The sequence below is a fragment of the Copadichromis virginalis genome, linkage group LG18 (assembly GCF_057382275.1).
Source record: "Copadichromis virginalis isolate Kocher_CV1m ecotype Utaka linkage group LG18, C_Virginalis_male_GT1.1, whole genome shotgun sequence".
NCBI classification, from domain to species: Eukaryota; Metazoa; Chordata; class Actinopteri; order Cichliformes; family Cichlidae; genus Copadichromis; species Copadichromis virginalis.
In genome coordinates this window covers 28654124-28671392 of record NC_140635.1, presented here as the reverse complement: position 1 = coordinate 28671392, position 17269 = coordinate 28654124, and the positions used below count along the sequence as shown (strand labels likewise).

Sequence of the window (17269 nt, the reverse complement as noted above, 5' to 3'; positions counted from 1 at the left end):
TCAAACTTTTGATGAGTTTGACACACTCTTAGAAAGTACCCGGCATATTTTACCGTCAAACATATGAACCACAGTGGCTCCATGGCTTGCACTGTTTCCTGGGACCAAGAACCCCCTAAAACTTACAGCGCTAACTTATTTAAGCTGCATAAAAGAAGACTGATAAAGCAAAAAACATTACAGCGACCAAGCACCAAAACAACAACAGTAACAATACTTAATCGGGAGAAATTTCAAGCAGCCACACAGAACCGTTGTTTAAATAAAGCTTTAGATAGTACATTACTTTGTGCTTTTTAAATACAAGACACATACCCTATGGTGTACTGTAATTATATAAATCTTCCCACAAATGTAGCTTTATGCTGTTGCAACATGGACTCCAAGAGCTATAACTGGTCAGTTATATATAAATGTACTGTGTAAACAACTGGCAATTTAAATGTAACTCTTCCATGAGAGAAAATGTAACGCAGGGCTCAGATGGTTCGTGCTCACAACTGTTAGCCTCACACATGTGGTGGAATTCATTACAGAAGACCCCCATTGGGATGCCATTAAATGCATGGGTATTCATTATGAATGAAAAGCAAGATAACATGGTTAACTACCATGCACATGAGTTGTGAAATAGGCTTAAAAAAAAAAATCACAAATAGCAACACATCATGCCACAATCTAAGAAAGCCACTGACATCTGTCTGTCTGGAAAGGGTTACAAAGCCTCCAGCAAACCACAGTGAGAATCAATATCCAAAAAACAAGAAAATTTGGAACAGTGGTGAACCTTCGCCATAGTGGCCGACCAACCAAAATTACTCAGAGAGTGCAGTGACGACTCATCCAGGAAGTCAAAAAAGAACCCAGAACAACATCTAAAGAACTGCAAGTCTGAAATTACTCACATTATTAGTTTGATTTTAAGGTAACAGCAAATTGTCGTTACAGCTTCAATATTACTAGGCTAATGATCATATCTGACTTACTCATAATCATCTGAATTTTACCAATATAGACTCGTTTGGTTCGAAAATCTTTTTTTAGCTCTGTGTTGCAATTTTTTTCTTCTTTTTTTTTTCGCTGATGCTCTTTTAGTTTGCTTTGTACACAAAGAAACTTGAGGCAGAAATTCCACCAGCAAGCATTTTGGACATATCAGCATAAATACCCACAATGGCATTGCCTATTCACATGCATTGTTTAGATAACCTGTAGAAATATACTTAGTTTTTAAAGTATTTTAGGATAAAATATTGCCTGAAAATGTTTAGCTCCTTAGACCTTCTCCCCTGCTTCTCAGAGCTCAAAAGCTTGTTCATTATAAAGTAGTGGTTTATTTATAGCATTTCTGATCATGAAGGTTTTGCTTGTGTTTCGTGCTCCATCTGACTTGTTTTGAGTTATTTCACTGCATTCCCACTTCTCAGCAATTCTTATTGCTGCAGTATAATCCAAGTTACTGTATACTAAATCAGAACTACCCCCATATATGCCAATTTTACCTTGAGAGGAAACACAGCATATCCTCATTAGTAGTGCACCTTCAACTGTTTCCGCAATCTCACAGAGTTAACAGGGGCATAGGAAGGGTGATTAGACTAAGCTTTCTTGGAGGATTGGCGGTGTCTCACTCTGTGACCTCGAAGCGAGGACGATACCACAATGTAGACAAGGAAACAGACTGTGGGATCAACCGAAATAGACAAGAAGGGAGGAGAGCGAGGTAAAGAGAGAGAAGGAGGGGAGAATGGTAAATAGAGGAATCAAGAGCTGTTTGAGCAAGTTATAGGCTAGAAGAACAAAAGAAAAAAAAGAAGAGAGAGAAAAGAAGAAGAAGAAAAAGAGAAAAAAGAGAAAAAGAAAAAAAGCAAAAAAAAAAAAAAAAAAAAAAAAGAAGTGACAGTAATTGTGGAGTGGAAAAGAGATCCTGCACATGCTTGAAACTTACCGAGCTGGAGGTTTATAAAAGGCAACGATACACAAACAGAGCTAATAAATCTGATGAAGGACAGCATGTTCTGTCTTTGTGGATACACACACTTTTTAGTTCTGTATGTTCAGTTTTATGCACCTCCCCCACTGATGCTGGGGGCCAAGATTAACCTAAGACATTCTCAAATTAACCTTGTAAAATTCAAACTGATGGCCTTCAAAATAAATTGTATGAATAAAATATCCATATTACTACAATCCTTTCTTCCCTCCATACCTTTTAACCACATTCAGGTGAGATTGTAATTGCACACTGTAACACAAGCCTGCTACAGCATTAAAATACACTCACCGGCCACTGTGTCGGGTACCCCATGTCACCTGCTTCTTTATCGGTTTTCTGCATTTTATCGGGGGGGGAATCATATTTGATAACTCCAAAATCTTGTATTGTCCTACAATTGAACTGTAGGATTGAAATTTTGAAACAAAACTGAATTGTCAGAGGTCAGAGGATAATGGACAGGCTGCTTTGTGCCGATGAGGAAGTCAGATAACCACAGGTATGCAGAGAAGCGTCTTTAAGCACACAAAACACAGAACCCGGAGGCAGATGAGCTACAGCAGAAGAAGAACACACCAGGTGTCACTCCTGTCAGCTAAGAACAGGAAACTAAAACTTCACACGTGGCTTACCAAAACTGCGAAGCAGAAAACTGCAAACACACTGCCCATTCAGAAGAGCCTTGATTTCTGTTGCGACGTTCGGATGATAGGCTCTCAATTTGGCATAAAAAACATGAACGCATGGGTCCATCCTGCCTTGTACCAGCAGTTCGGACTCAGTATCGACTGCTGAGTCGATACTTGCCTGTATATCATTACTGACCATGTTCATCCCTTTTATTACCAGTGTATCCATCGTGCCTGTATAACACACATCGCAAAACTCAATCATCTCAAACTGGTTTCTTGAACATGACAAGCTCGCTGTCAGCAGATCTCAATCTGTTTGGGATGTGGTGGAACAGGACATCGTCATCTTGGATTTCAGCCAATAAATCTGCTGCAGCTGTGATGTCATCATGTTAATGTGGACCAGAATCTCTGAGGAATGTTTCCCGCACCTTGTCAAATCCATGCCACAAAGACTTAGGGAAGTTCTTAAGGAAAAACTGTCTCCATTAGTGTAACTAATGAAGTGACTACCAAGTTTTTATATCTATCTATCTATCTATAGCTACGCATAAACATAAATATAAATATCGCACTTTCTTTGGCAATTACCACATGGGTGTTATCGCCTTCCTCCAGTCTCCATCTTGTTGCACTTCCACCAAAGTTACATAACCCTCCACAGGAAATATGGGTCGCACAGCAGGAACTAGTTCTTGTCAGGCAATCTTTTAACGACGAAGCCTAGCATCAGATTCCAAACATGATATGGCTTTTACTTTACTAATGGATGTATTTCTATTAAAACATGTTTTGCTGTGTGTACCTGATATTTCACACCGTTCTGTTCAGCAGATGAAAACAGAGGGCGGTGTGTTTGTTTCTTTTATTAAACTTGAAACTTGTTATTCCACTTCCTCACTTGCTTTCACTTTCACACAAGCCATGGGAGCTCCTCTCCTGCACTTTAATGCTCTTGTAATGTTTCTGAATTGATGTTGAGTTTCTCTGTTTGTTTTTTACCCATATGACAGCTAACATTTCAACAATCAATTCAGGATAAATGTTTAAATTAAAGCATTATTTTTATCAATCCCCTTATCACTTGCGGCACATAAAATTCTTACCAATCCGGGATCCACGTTGCCTACATTTGTGAGGGCTTAAAAGGCACAAAACCATACAGGTAAGTGTTTTATTTAGACAATGACAACATTTGGATATATCCACTCAAACTCTAGCCGCAGTAAATCTTGCTGCAACCGCAGCCAACCTGGAGCGTGCACACTTCTGCTGGCATGAACATTTCTCACTACACAGCGCACTGGGCCTTTGCTCTATAGGTCTGTCGGACTTTTACATCAAAATAATCAAAAAAAGTTTTGTGGGTGGGAAATAGACCAAAAAAAACAAAAACACAGAGGCTGAATGTTGGTGGCAGAAGAATGTGTTGCATTCCCTTGAACAGCACAGCGGGCGTCTTATTTTATAAGAACAAACAAAAAAATCCTCTTAACACAGTTCAAGTATGCACATATGCGAGGTGAAAATCATTCACAGACGTGTTACAAACTAAAAGCGACACTTATAGCAGCAAACTGAGAACAGCTTTCAGGAGGAGATACAAATTAAATGGAGCTAAGTGGTAGCAAGGAAAAGCCTCAATGTTATTGATCTGCTAATGATTGACGTCTCCTGCACGCGAAATCTACAACCAATTCTGCGTCCTGATGACAGCAACAGCTGATCCAGCCCCCCGCCCCCTCTTCTTCAGGAGAGCTGGCGGGCGGGCGGGGGGTACAACATGACGGATTTTTTTACCTGAACAAAAAACGATTAAGACAGATTCACAGATCCACTTCCTGTAGACCTCAATTATGTTGTAAAGCAACAAAAAGGAGGATAAAAAAAAAAAAAAGTAAATGGAAGTGAAATTTGATGAAGCGGGAATAAAGCCCACATTGCAGTGCTAAAAGCCAGCTAGGAGACCAGATGAAGGTAATCTGGATTGGAAACGCAAACTGAATCCAGAAATATGTAATTTTTTTCCTTTTTTTTTGTTTTTAAACATCAAGTCTGATAAAGGTTACGTGGTCACTTCAGAGTCCTCGTCTCAGATCACTTTTTAAGTTAATCCCTGTGGGGTGCAGATAGGAGGCTACAGGTAAAGTCATTCGGGCGTCTCATTAAAATGAATTGCAGGTCGCCTCAAACACCGGTGCCTCCTCTGCGTGTCCGTTAACCCCCATCTTCTGACCCCTGCTGGTCAGCGCCCTCATTAGCATCGAGACTGTAACTGCAGCGTTATGTTGACGTGAGTTTTAGCCACCTCATGAGGTGTTTTATTACGTGCGTGTGTCTACATGTAGATGTATATAGAGCTACGAGAAGGGAGCAGGTCATTTAATGTCTTTTAAGGAGTTAATTCCTTAAACAAATCCTCTAGATTCATCGTCGTCGTCTGCTTTCCGCTCTTCTCCCCATCTATTCCTTCGCTTTATGCTCCGTCTCCTCTCTCACGTAATTGAGTTCAAGAGCATGATCAGCCTTTACTTCCTCTCATTTTTCCATCTTTTCTCCTGTTCTGTTGCTAATGTATCCATTTTAGCAACAGCTCAGGTGGAGAAAAAGAAAAAACAAAGATCCACATCTACTAATCGATGAACATTCCTGCCTCAAGACTGGCCAGACGGTCCCATCAGAATGTTAGTCAGTAGGTGGGAAGAGATGAGGCGGAGGGCTGCAGAGAGCCGGAGGAGTTTGAGCGTCTCATGTGAGGGAGGAGGTAGGTGTCCGAGCACAGCTGGTGAACGTCGTACCTATCCTCCTTGCGATAGGCCAGACAGCGGCGGATAAACGCCTGCAGAGCACAAAAGAGCACAAATTAAAATGATAGGAGACATATGCTACTCTACCTTTTGTTACTGTTTGCCACTAATTTAGATCCTATTTATGAAAAGGCAATATTATCAGCTGCTTCTCCAGTAAGTCTCTCACAGGTGAACTGCGGGTGGCTGGGTATTCTTATTCTGCTTTTAACATTTCTCCACCAGCTATAGGCTCTCATTTGAGTGTCACTCCAGCTTGCAGCAAATTTTCAGGCCAGAACACAGACTACTGTCAGCTACTTCAGCTCTGAAATTTGTAGTCGGAGTCTAGTGTAGGACGAGATCCTCTCTGGAGAAACAGCTGAATGATATCAGGGTAGGAAACAAGACGTGATAAAGGAAGGGGCGTAGCTAGCAGCTAGCTAAAGAAATACTAAAATGAATCATGTGTGTCTGGCTGTCCCACCCAACTAAAGTCGAGGAATAGGAAACTACTGGTTGCAGCTGACTCAGATGAACGAACATGTGTCAACGTGTCGCTGGACTGCCAAACTAAATCTCTGTTAATTATTAACACATTAGTGTGCAGCTGTAGCCAAAACTGCAACACAAGTCTCACCCTGCTTACGCTTAAAAAAAGAAAAAATCATCTTGAAATGTGAGAAACTAAAACCAGTGAACTTTTCTGATTTCTTTCACACCACAGACAAATAGGTCATTACATTTGTGTTAAAATAATATAGAAGTTTATCTCTTCAACTACACAAGGTTTGCCTCCATTTAATATCTCTAAATTTCGCCAGATGTGATTATTTACTGATGGACTGTTTCATGTCACTTTGGGTTTTACAGGATTTTGCATTACTGTCAAACAGCAGATCCATTTGTCAGGTATTGAATTACCTGCGCCCAAAACAGACGTCCCAGCATGGTTATTAAATCTATGGATATTCCTTTTAGATGGGTGTAAAATATAGAAGATTTTATCCACAGCGCCCTCTATTAACTCACCATTAAGATGCTATGTGGTTAAAGGTCATTAGGAGATGCCATTTACAGGCTACTTTTCAGTCCCGAGTTTCAGCTTTATTGCATTAATGTTGAAATATTGCATCACTATGAACATAATGTTCGTGCAATTTGAGATATCGAGCAACAGGAGTAAAACTAAGCGCAAGCAGCATCCATTTTATAGCAGCTGTATCAATAAAGGTGACGTAAATGCCCTCGTGTGTCTGTAAACGTGTCTGTGTGTGCGTTACCTTTGCCTCTGTGCTGGCCTGTGGTTTCGCTGGGAACTGGACCTCTGTGGCTTTGAGGATGGTGTTTTCCTGGAGGATGTCCTGCTGTGACTGATTGTGACCAAACGGCTGTAAAAACAAAACACAAGATTCAAATTCAAAATGTTCATGTCACTTCATCTGACATTGGATGTTGTGGTGCATGGTGTTACGATGCGGCACCTTGCGTCCATAGAGGCACTGGAAGAAGATCACTCCCACAGACCAGACATCCACCTTGTTGGAGATCTTAGGTGGTTCCTTCCCCACCACAAAGCACTCTGGAGGAAGGTACCTAAATACAAGATTAAGCAAACAGATTTTTAAAAAAAGGACATCGGCTATCAGATTAGAACTATATGACATTATCTTTAAAAAACTGAATTGAGCTGCTTCCATACGCGGGCAGGTCGGTAGAGGTGTGATCTCTCCTGGCACAATCTACACACTCAGACATACCACAACTACACACTTGCATACAGAGCACCAGCTGTTCGACAAGAGGCCAAAATTTGGGGCTTTGTGCATTTTTTTTGTGCTGCAAATTTATTTATAAATAAAACTATACGCTCTGACTTACAGAGGACTAAAAGTGCTAAAATGAATTTTCAATTTGTCTCATTAATCTCGACCAAACCAATTTGCTCAGGAAGACAAAACAGTAAAATCAATAAGACATCACTAGTCAGTTAGAACATAGGATAATTATATAACCATTCACTGAGTGGTGAGGGTCAACAGGGGTTTTGAAAATTGTGTGCCTGGAGCAGGCTTTCCTTAGTGGGTACGATGCATTTTGATCATTCGGTCAGTTAATAGCTGGCTTTCGCAATGCATTCTGGGATACCTGATGGTCCACATCACCACTCCCATCAGTCCATTATTTGAGACATATGCAAGGTAACCAATCAGACGTTGACGAGCTGTAGCGACAGTTTAAACGATTTCATGCTGCACTGCAGCACACGAATCAGGAAATAATTACAGTGAAATACTTCAATGTTTTTAGATAATAAACAAATATTTTCAATAATTATTGATAAATTTATTTATGATCTATTTATTTCCTTACTTTCAATTGAAATTCATTTCTGACACATTTACATAAATAAATACATCTGTGAATAATTATTTCGGCACTTTTAGCCCTCCACTGTTTCCTTCTATGCGATAGCATGCTGCATGTGACATCTTTGTTATTGTTCTTCTCATGTGTAAGTTCAGGACTGTAACCTGTGCAGATCCATACTTGACTCTATACCTACCATATTTCAGTCACAATTCACCGTACAGCTTATTAGTAGCGCAGAGACACAATTTATACACGACATACGCCCACAGATTTAGTGCGCTGTCTCTTTCAGGTAATCTGCAATCATGGGTTTAACCTGTCTATCAGTCTGGGAAGAGTATTAGTGTGTGTGTGTGTGTGTGTGTGTGTGTGTGTGTGTGTGTGTGTGTGTTACCAGTAGGTGCCCGCTCCCTGTGATGTGAGATCCATGCCGTCAACACCATAGTTGTCATCGTCCATTATCTTGGACAGGCCAAAGTCTGTGATTTTGATTTCTCCACATGCTGTACCATCCACCAGCAAGATGTTACCTAATTGCCACAAACGCAGGAGATTCAGTAAGTGTTTAACAATCAGATATCCTGCTTTAACAGTGAAACACTAAAAATCGTTAGAGGAACAACAATTGACTTTGATTTCATGTCAAACAGGAGACTAACCAGGTTTCAGGTCGTAGTGGATGATGGGGGGTTTGATTTCATTGAGGTAGCGCAACGCGCTGACAATTTGCATGACAATGGAGCGTGCCTCTTTCTCTGACATTAGCTTGTTTTGTTTCAGGTAGAAGTCCAGGTCATTTCCTTCACAGAACTCTAACACCGTGCAGAACCTAACAAAGACACATGCACATGGTTACATACAGAGGAAAACAAACAAAAAAAACAACAACAAAAAAACCCGATGAACAAACAAGACGAGAACAGTCTTTGCAACTTCAGCTTGTCATCAGTTTAGTGATCCTTAAGTAGCTAGATACACTGATTAACCAGTATACCTTTCTCTCAGGAGATGGAAAGCCTAGAGGCTAAGAAGAGATATTTCCTTCCCCCATATGTAGGTCAGAGGTCAGGGTCAGGACTTTGTGCTATTTAATGAGACCGATCTCAGTTTCCAGCCATGTAAGCGAGCTGCTTAGTTATCCAAGGAACACTTTGCAAAGTCGGTACAATATGAGCAAGAGTAACCTCAGAAATATTTAAACTGTCTTTCTGGACAAACATATAATGCCCTCATTTAGGTATGTGAGACTGGCTGCCACTTCCTTTAAGCACCCTCCGAGTCTGGGTGACTACAGCTCATGTGCTGAGTTAACACCCACAGACAGAAGTTAAACCTTCAAAAAATAACATCCATTGTCAGAGCACGTTAACACTGAATCATACATTCCACTGTGATTTTCTAATCTGATACCACCCTGAACTGGAGCCTCGAGGCACAACACAAACAATTCATGCATTATTTGAATATTTACTGGGTTTGGTCTTTGAGAAGCTTCAACACTAACTAGTGTGCACCATGCTGGTTTACAGCCAATAGAAAAAAAAGTTTTTAACACAGTGCTAAGAGAGGCGCATCCTGAGGATATGTGAACCCAGCAGGGCAGCAGCTGGCAGATGTCACAGGTCACTCACGTGTCAGTATCCAGGGAAAAATAGTCATACAGTTTGACTATTCTGGGATGGTCCAGCTGCTTGTGTATCCGGTACTCCCTGCATGCATGCCTAGAAGGGAAAATGTGTCAAAACAGCATGTGTAAATAGGGAAACATGTTGTCTTTGTGGACCTCAATTATTTTGTGTCTGTGGATGAGACCTACTTGTGGTAGTTCTCCTTTTTCTCCTCTCTCCAGTTCTTGTTGAGCTGGTGGATTTTAACAGCAGCATAGCGCTGCTCAAACAGGTCAAAGGCCTGCACGTGAAAGGAAAGCACACTCAGACATTTTGTCTGTAAACATACATACGCCCAAAGAGAAAACAGGAAAAGCGCAGTCCTTCCACAAAGACAATACCTTATAGACTTCACTGAAGCCGCCCCTGCCCAGCAGGTGCAACAGAAGGTACCTCTCATTCAGGGTGGGATGGTCTTTAAATCTGAGTGAGAAAGATGCTTAGTGAGCAAAAAAAATTAACACAGCATAAAAAAATACTAACCATTCATACATTCAGGATGTGTGAAGTTTCTATTATATCATCTGCCTTGTGATACAGCAAGTTTCGGTGCCAATGAATGAGGAATTAACCTAATGAGTACACAGCTGCTCAAGGCAATCACCAACTTCTTTGTGATTTATATTCATTATGTGACCACTTGATGATTTTATTACACATTAATTTTGTTTTCATACATCGGCTCTACTAAATGACCACTGTGGAAAATAATACTAACGCTCATCCACAGTCACGTCTTAACTGTCAGTAAACAAGATCCTTCAGCGGGGTTGCCGAGTACACTTACGCTGAGCTGTCCTCGTTGTTTATCCTCTTCAGCTCTCTGATATGAAGGTTCCTCACCCTCTCCAACCGCTCCAGCTCTGCTTGGATCTCTGCCTCCTCCTGGACAACCATGAAATTCAAACATTTTACAGTTTAAAAGCGTTTCACTCATAGTTATGGTCAAATTCTGCTTTTAGCAGAATTTTAACAATGTTTTCACAAACAGTTGGTTTATTAGCTGATGCTTTTTTTCCTTTTTTTTTAACACTCACCTTCTTCAGATGTCCAAGGCGGAGCTTAAAGATTTCCTCCTGCTCGTGGTACTCAGCGAGGGTCAGTCTGCCAAAACACATAGAAATCGAATTTTCCTAATTCCAAATGACACCACTGCTAACCACGGCTTTCAGTAACTTTAAAAAAATAAATATTCAAAAGTGAAAGTTAAAACTACCCATAGAAAACAATGAAGAGAAGTTTAGTATCATTCTCACAGACAGCATATACTTATTTCATTGTACTCACAGCTGGGGCAAGGAGGGTTTCAGGAAGGGGTCAGAATCGTTGCCGTTAACCACCTTCGTTTTGCGCTGCTTGGGCTCAGATGCGGAGGCCACAGAGAGGGAGGGAGCTGCAGGGTTTGGAGGCTTCCTCTTTGCCAGCAGCTTCCTTTGGCGCTCTATGTCCTCTCTCTGCTGGTTGATGCCCTCCTGCTGCCTGTGTAGAAAGAAAGGCACAAACAAGAAATGGATCATACGGCAAACACTAAGGCTGGATATAGACAACTCATCGCTGTTTATATTCTTGGCTGTGAAGTGAAGCTTGCACAGAAAAATCACTTGTGAAAAAAATGGGTTTTTTTCCACAAAGAATCCAAACACAGTCAACTATAAATAATAGTTGACTGTGTTTGATTTAAAAACAAAACAAAAAACAACACATCACTTGATCAGGTTCTGGAATGCGTATCCGTCAGTCCACTGCTCTGTGTAGGATGCTCCGTGTCTGACGGTGGTGAAGTGGCCGAGACGGAGGCGATCCTGCATGCTCTTCTCGCGACATGACTGCTTCTCCTGAGTGCTCTGTGGGCAAAAACAAAAAACACAACAAAAACAGGCAGGCACACAGTTAGAACAATGGCTCTGTTGTTGAAGTATCTTAGCTGAGGCTTGATACGGTTTTCAATTCAAGCTAAGGACTCTAGCAAAATATTCCAGTGATGAACCCTGATCAATTACCATGCAGACTAAAAGCAACGTTTAATTATTATGAAACAACACAACTCTGAACTAAGAGAGGTTGTTTAAACACCAAGTCCTTCCACCACTGTGATACTACATTTATCTCAGTGGAATCCAAATGAGAACAAGTGGCTGGTGAAGATGTTCAAAAACCTACCAACCGAAACACGCTTTTCTTTCTCTCAGCAGCTGTACAACCACAGCAAAGCTAAAACACCAGAGAACACTGGACTAAGAAATGTATTTTTCTTTAATGTCGTCACCTTTGCAAACAATAAGCTTCACGTTTACTCAGTAAACATTAGCTAATACATGGTAACACACTCCTGCATCATCTCCTCTTTCACATGTTAAAGAGAAACGATCAGCTTTAAATGTAGCATGTTGTTTTTTAGCCAAATGTATGTATGTGTATGAAAACACACCTTTTCTATGAGCAGCTTCTTGCTCATGGTGATGCACTTGTTGAGTCTCTCCTTGTATTTCTCCAGGAGTTTTTGCTGTTCATCAATCTGCCGTCGCAGGTCACAGTTAGCCTGTTAAAAAACAAAACAAAGAGGAACACAATGAAAGACTGTTTACATGTAATATAAACCTAGTGTGATTTTGAAAATCTTGGTCCACTACAATCATGCCTACTTGCCAATCAATCAACTGGACATGGCAACAAAAACCTTGACATATGGTCTAGATTATTTAAAATGATGCTAGCCAGCCAGACCAACAAGTTTAGTTTGGATCCATCTTCATGTAAACACTCAGTCAACATAAATGTTTTACAAGTCAGAGCCAGGCACTAAAGGCACTTCCTCTCCTTTGAAAGTAACCCTGAAGATTAAAGCATACTGGCCAACTGACTGATATGGAGACTACAGCCCCATGCGATCTGAACAGCCGTCCATCCTTCATCAACTGCTGATCAACACGGAGATCTAACTCACCCTGAGCAGGTCATCTATTCGCCCTTCTTTCTTTTCCAGGTCCAAACTTTTGTTGCTCTCCAGGGCAGCGAGTTTTAGGCCCGTCAGTTCAGTCTAAAAAAAGCCAAATAAACAGACACCAGTAAGAGACGACAACTGCCTGAATAAAAATTTAAAAAGAAGCAGAAGAAGAAGAAGGAAAAGGAAAAAAGCCTCATCATGTCAGTGTGTAATTCTTACCTGGACACATTTGCTTGAGGAAGCTTTGAGATTGTGCTCTCCAAAGCACAGACTAGTAGGTGAGGAGCTATTCTGCCGGATCTACGCACACAAAAGTTTTGTTATAAATATTAAATTTACAGACGTTTACTTGTACACAATGCCAATAATCGATCGAGTAAGTCTGATCCCTGAGCAAGACTTTTAGAGGACACATGCTTATTTGCTTATCATATTGTTTTCTTAAAGTGTACTAGAGTAGCTTTGGAGAATTCACAGTGCTAAATAATCCTTATTTGGCTGACACTCGACTTTGGTGAAGCCCCAGTTCATCCCTCAAATACTCACGATGGAGCCTGGGGCAGAGTGTGAGTTCTGCGGAGAGCGGCGAACTGATGGGAGACCTCTGACTGGACTGGAACCATTTCCACCCTGGAACTTTGAACAGAGGATAAACTTAAGACTTAAGAAAGAGGTTCGAAATGATAAGAAGAAAGAGCAGTTTTTGTAATACTCACATCAAAATAGTCACTGATCTTGGGCCCACGTGTCGAGGTCTTTCCTGCAAAAACAGAACAAAACAGTTCAAATTCAATGTCAGCCATCAATAACCCCCCCCCCGAATCATGCTGCTTTAACGCAGACATCCACCATACCTTGACTACTCTCTGAATAGGTATCAGCTTTCCTTTTTCTCCCTCTGGACGACTCAGAGTGCTTCTTCTCCGGAGTCTGTAAATAGATATGAAACAAAAAAGAAAAGCATGAATCCCCTGTGTTTTATCTAACAAGGCAGGATCTTGTGGTGGTGTTCAGCAGGAAAGAGCAGCAGGAAGGAAGAGTACATACTGAGTAGGCAGGAGAGCTCCCTCTTTTCAAATCAGAGTTCTAGAAAGAGAAAAGAGGGAGAGGTGGAGGTAGCAGGAGAGGCAGAAAAGAAAGAGTGGGCAGTGCAAGGAAAACACTGACAATATGGCTATGCTTATAAGCACATATTACTGTGCATCTCTTTATTAAGTGGTGTAATATGCTCTGACTGTATGTGAGTTTCACCTCTGACTCTTTGTCACTAGATGATCCCAGACTTCCATAGCTGTGGTTAGAGGATTCATTAGCCAGACCCTATTCAGAGCAAGAATTCAAACACAGAGAACAAGAGAACAGTCAGCACAAGTCAGCTATTCAAGTTCTATAATGATCACTAAACGTAAACAGCAGTAAAACAAAAGCTGAAGGCAGGCGACGCGGCTGGCTCATCTGACAGGAATCTAGTCTCTGCAGTCCTAAGGTGTGTCACTTGGATCTCTTCCAAATCATGAACATTTCCAGGAACTATGACCTCCTTTTTAGGAAAACAGGAACTTTTTTGCCTGCTTTTCCACTAGCAGGAACACGTGTTTGATTTTTACTTCTGGGATTGTGACGTAGCGCTTTTTGGCAACTTCTGATCATGGTGGGAGTTAGCCATTGCTGCTTTAACTTCCGTAAAGCATGTTTTCTACAGCTAGCAAGTATCAATTGTCAACTAGATTGGATTGGCAGTTTTTTTCCCCTTACACACTCAAGCTAATTTCTCATGTAGCTCCTACAGTAGGGAAAAACAAAGGCATTTACAGCTCTGTAACGAGTCAAGAAACAAAGACACACAAAGGGAAATTTTCTGAAGAAGTTTTTGTGCACTAGCTAACTGTTTTTGAGCGAGACATATGAAAATGGAGGCTTTATTTATTTATCTCTTCTTCTGTACTGTGTTACCTTAGCACCGCCGCTCATGCTCCCAGTGCTGCCTCCCGTGTTGCCGCTGACAGCTCCTGTAAACCTGGCCTCCAGCAGCTCCTGTCTCCTGGGGTCCAGGCTGTGCAGCTCCTCCATTGGGCCTGGAATGACGACAAAAGCACAATACAGTGAGACGCTTATATTATCACCCATAATCGTGCTATACAGAATTAGAGCAGAACACACTGCTGTGAAAAAAAAAAAAGAATAAAAATACCCAAAAGGAATAAAAACGAGCGCAGGAAAATACATAAGCCGACAGTATCAGGGATGGGATGAGGAAAAATTAGAAGGAGAATAAAAATAGAAAAATGCATTTCATTCGACTGGGAAGGAGGCAGCCCTTCAAAAGACGTGTTTGCAATATATATGCTGGAAATTACAGCAGTTGAGTGACACTGTAAGTACAAACAGAAAGCATGGAGGTCATTTTACACCTAGAGAAATGGGACGAGAACAGACCGCGCTGGCTTGAGTCTGCCAACACAAAAATTGTCAGCTGGCCCATCTACAGTATTGTTTCTTTAAAAGTTAGCCTGTCACACATCCTCATTGCACTGTCCTCAAGCAGTTTAACATTTCAGGATTTCAGTACTTCTGAACATTTGCAGATGGAGGAAAAATAACAAGTTGCTACATCACTCAAAAAAGAAGCAGATGGCAGCAGTGTGTCTAATTGAAATGCTACACGTGTGCATCAGTTCTCCTCACCCTGTTGAGTGTATATATATATATATATATATATACATATACACACACATATCTCACACACGCTCAGTCAGACTGGGCCTAGAACAACCAGTTTCCCAAGTGAGAGGAAGGCTGGTCTTCATACTCCCTGCTGTATGCTGCAAGTGTTTGTTTCCTTATTGGACATTTCCTGGCTGTCATCTTTACACAGCTTCTGGCACAGGGGCAAGCCTTAAAAGGCATAATGGACATTATGAAACCTTTGTGCAGTCAAACTGGGAGCACAACAAAATATCAATAGTGTGTAGGGTTATTTTAGGACAGACAACATTTGGGTTAAGTGATCTATAAAGCTAGACCTTCGTGTTGGGAGAATTATTTTGTCTATTTGGACATTATTGTTATTGGTCTTGCGTAAAAAAAATATTTTAATAAAAAAAATAGTCTTGAACACGTATCCTATATCGGTATGGTACCTATTACGCATATTTTGATACGCATATTCGGACTAACTTCGTAACATCGTCGCTGTCTCAGTAATTTTCCTCTGCCCTATAACTAATGGCCTTAGCTGGAAGAGTCTAAACGATTGCTGATATTTGCCCAGTTTTGTCACATTACATCCAGCAACTCCGAGTCACAAGTAAATAACATCACGTCAACAACATAGCAAAAGACGTGGAACAACAAATGCGCCCAAACTGGTTTAAAAAAGTGCAACCCACGGCCTGTTTGGCAGTTCAAAGTAGCGGGGTCATGCATTACAGCGCATTAATGGATGCATGCATAGCTGCGTTGTTTAATATTCCACTAGAAGCTGTTGACAGGATGTTACAAACTGCTACAAAAACACTGTTTTCGGATCGACGGCGATCGAGTGACAAGAGATCACGAAACATGACAGCGAAACAAAACGAAACAACAAGCTAGCACTGCCTTTGTGCAAACACGATAGCCCGTTGCTACTTAGACTGGCCATCAACTGAACTGACAGCTGACATTTGGCTTCCAATTCACGGCATCACTGAACTTGACATCCATTTTTTTTTACTTGAACAAACGCTAGCTCGACACGGCCAAAATAATCCACTTCTCGGGGGGGAAAGAACGCACTTTGGGGAGAATGCGAGCGGGTCGTGCACTTGGGTGAGCTGGTGTACCTTCCTTGCTCTTTGCGGTCGCCGTTATTTGTGGTTGAGAAATCGTTGGGGACGAGGAGAGCTGCGACCAAGATGGCGTCGCCTCCAAACTTCCACCACCACTTCCACTGTTACTTTGGACACTCATGAAGCCACTTTACCGCCGTGAGGAGCCAGCGTACACACTGCCGTTCGCGGAAATCCCGAACTCGCGTTCATGGTTCTTGACACCTGCCGTCGCCAAACGGGCCGGTAAACGTGAGTAACTCCGTGGCTGTCGGAGTCGCTAGACGTCTCGCATTTTGTGCTCCGTGCGGGTCCTGCGGAGGAGCGGCTTCTTTCGAGACTCGTTGAAACCGATCCAACGTAACCTTTGCATGATGACCGCACGCGCGCCTGTCAGCATCCAGTTCGCGAGCGGAGCTTTGATTCTGGTAGGCGAGGCTATCGCGAGGCTCGCGCGCGCCTAGCTGCGCGGTGGGGGGATGGCGTGACACCGAAACAGACACTGATCTGGGATCATTTTACCCTCCTCCAAAGTAGCCCGAGGTTCACCGGAAGGCGCTGCTCAGCGTCGACCTGAGAACAGCTCCTTGTTTTGGTGAAAACAACAAGCACCCAAAAAAAAATGGCCGAAAGTTCGTGTCTGCTTAGATAGAAGGAAGGGAAAGATAAACGCGCAGTAGGCTTTATGTACACACATAGTCATACAAACTGACTTTATGTTCGTAGATATGCGCACTACTGTAAGTAGTACGTACAGTGTGCCAGTTTAATTAGGCAGCAGGGAGTGAGCGTGTGGGTCTGTGTGATGACTGAGTAAATGTGTTACAGTAGGCAGGGCTGTGGTCTTGATATACTGTTGTTTCAGCCTTGAACTAAAAGTTGCGGGGAGGAGGAGGGAAGGAAGGTATGGGGGGGTGCAGGTGGTGGGAGGATAGTGATGTGGTCTGGGCTATAAGGTCTTTTGTTCCAAAATTGGTGCAGTGCATCAAAATGCCTTTGCTGTGTTGTAAGGCAGCACACACACACAAAACTCTCTAACATTTAACTGTCTGGCCTCCATCT

General features: G+C 41.9%; 1 protein-coding gene across 2 annotated transcripts; it reads right to left on the bottom strand.

Moving 5' to 3' along the window:
* Positions 1-3788: 3788 nt before the first annotated feature.
* On the bottom strand, positions 3789-16689 carry LOC146688186 (serine/threonine-protein kinase tousled-like 1-B). 2 transcript variants are annotated; one of them, XM_085439167.1, is made up of 22 exons: positions 16223-16689; positions 14352-14473; positions 13650-13718; positions 13446-13484; positions 13253-13328; positions 13115-13158; positions 12945-13034; positions 12618-12698; positions 12399-12491; positions 11883-11993; positions 11162-11298; positions 10742-10933; positions 10492-10558; positions 10242-10339; positions 9796-9877; positions 9604-9695; positions 9419-9508; positions 8447-8616; positions 8182-8317; positions 6899-7010; positions 6698-6805; positions 3789-5467 (listed from the first exon to the last, which is right to left on the bottom strand). In XM_085439167.1, the coding sequence occupies exons 1-22, from the start codon at positions 16347-16349 to the stop codon at positions 5318-5320; spliced, it is 2286 nt and encodes a 761-aa protein (XP_085295293.1). In that variant the 5' UTR covers positions 16350-16689; the 3' UTR covers positions 3789-5317. The 2 variants fall into 2 exon arrangements, with proteins under 2 accessions (XP_085295293.1, XP_085295294.1); XM_085439168.1 differs by lacking the exon at positions 13446-13484 and having other exon boundaries at positions 16223-16688.
* Between the last annotated feature and the right edge of the window lie 580 nt (positions 16690-17269).

Excerpts from the sequence above, each read along its gene's own strand:
- LOC146688186 (XM_085439167.1), bottom strand. The coding sequence starts at position 16,349 with ATGAGTGTCCAAAGTAACAGTGGAAGTGGTGGTGGAAGTTTGGAGGCG. Across the intron at positions 13,719-14,351 it reads GCATGAGCGGCGGTGCTAAG|GGTCTGGCTAATGAATCCTC; the intron begins GTAACACAGTAC and ends TGCTCTGAATAG. Across the intron at positions 5,468-6,697 it reads AGGCCAGCACAGAGGCAAAG|GCGTTTATCCGCCGCTGTCT; the intron begins GTAACGCACACA and ends TGTGCTCTGCAG.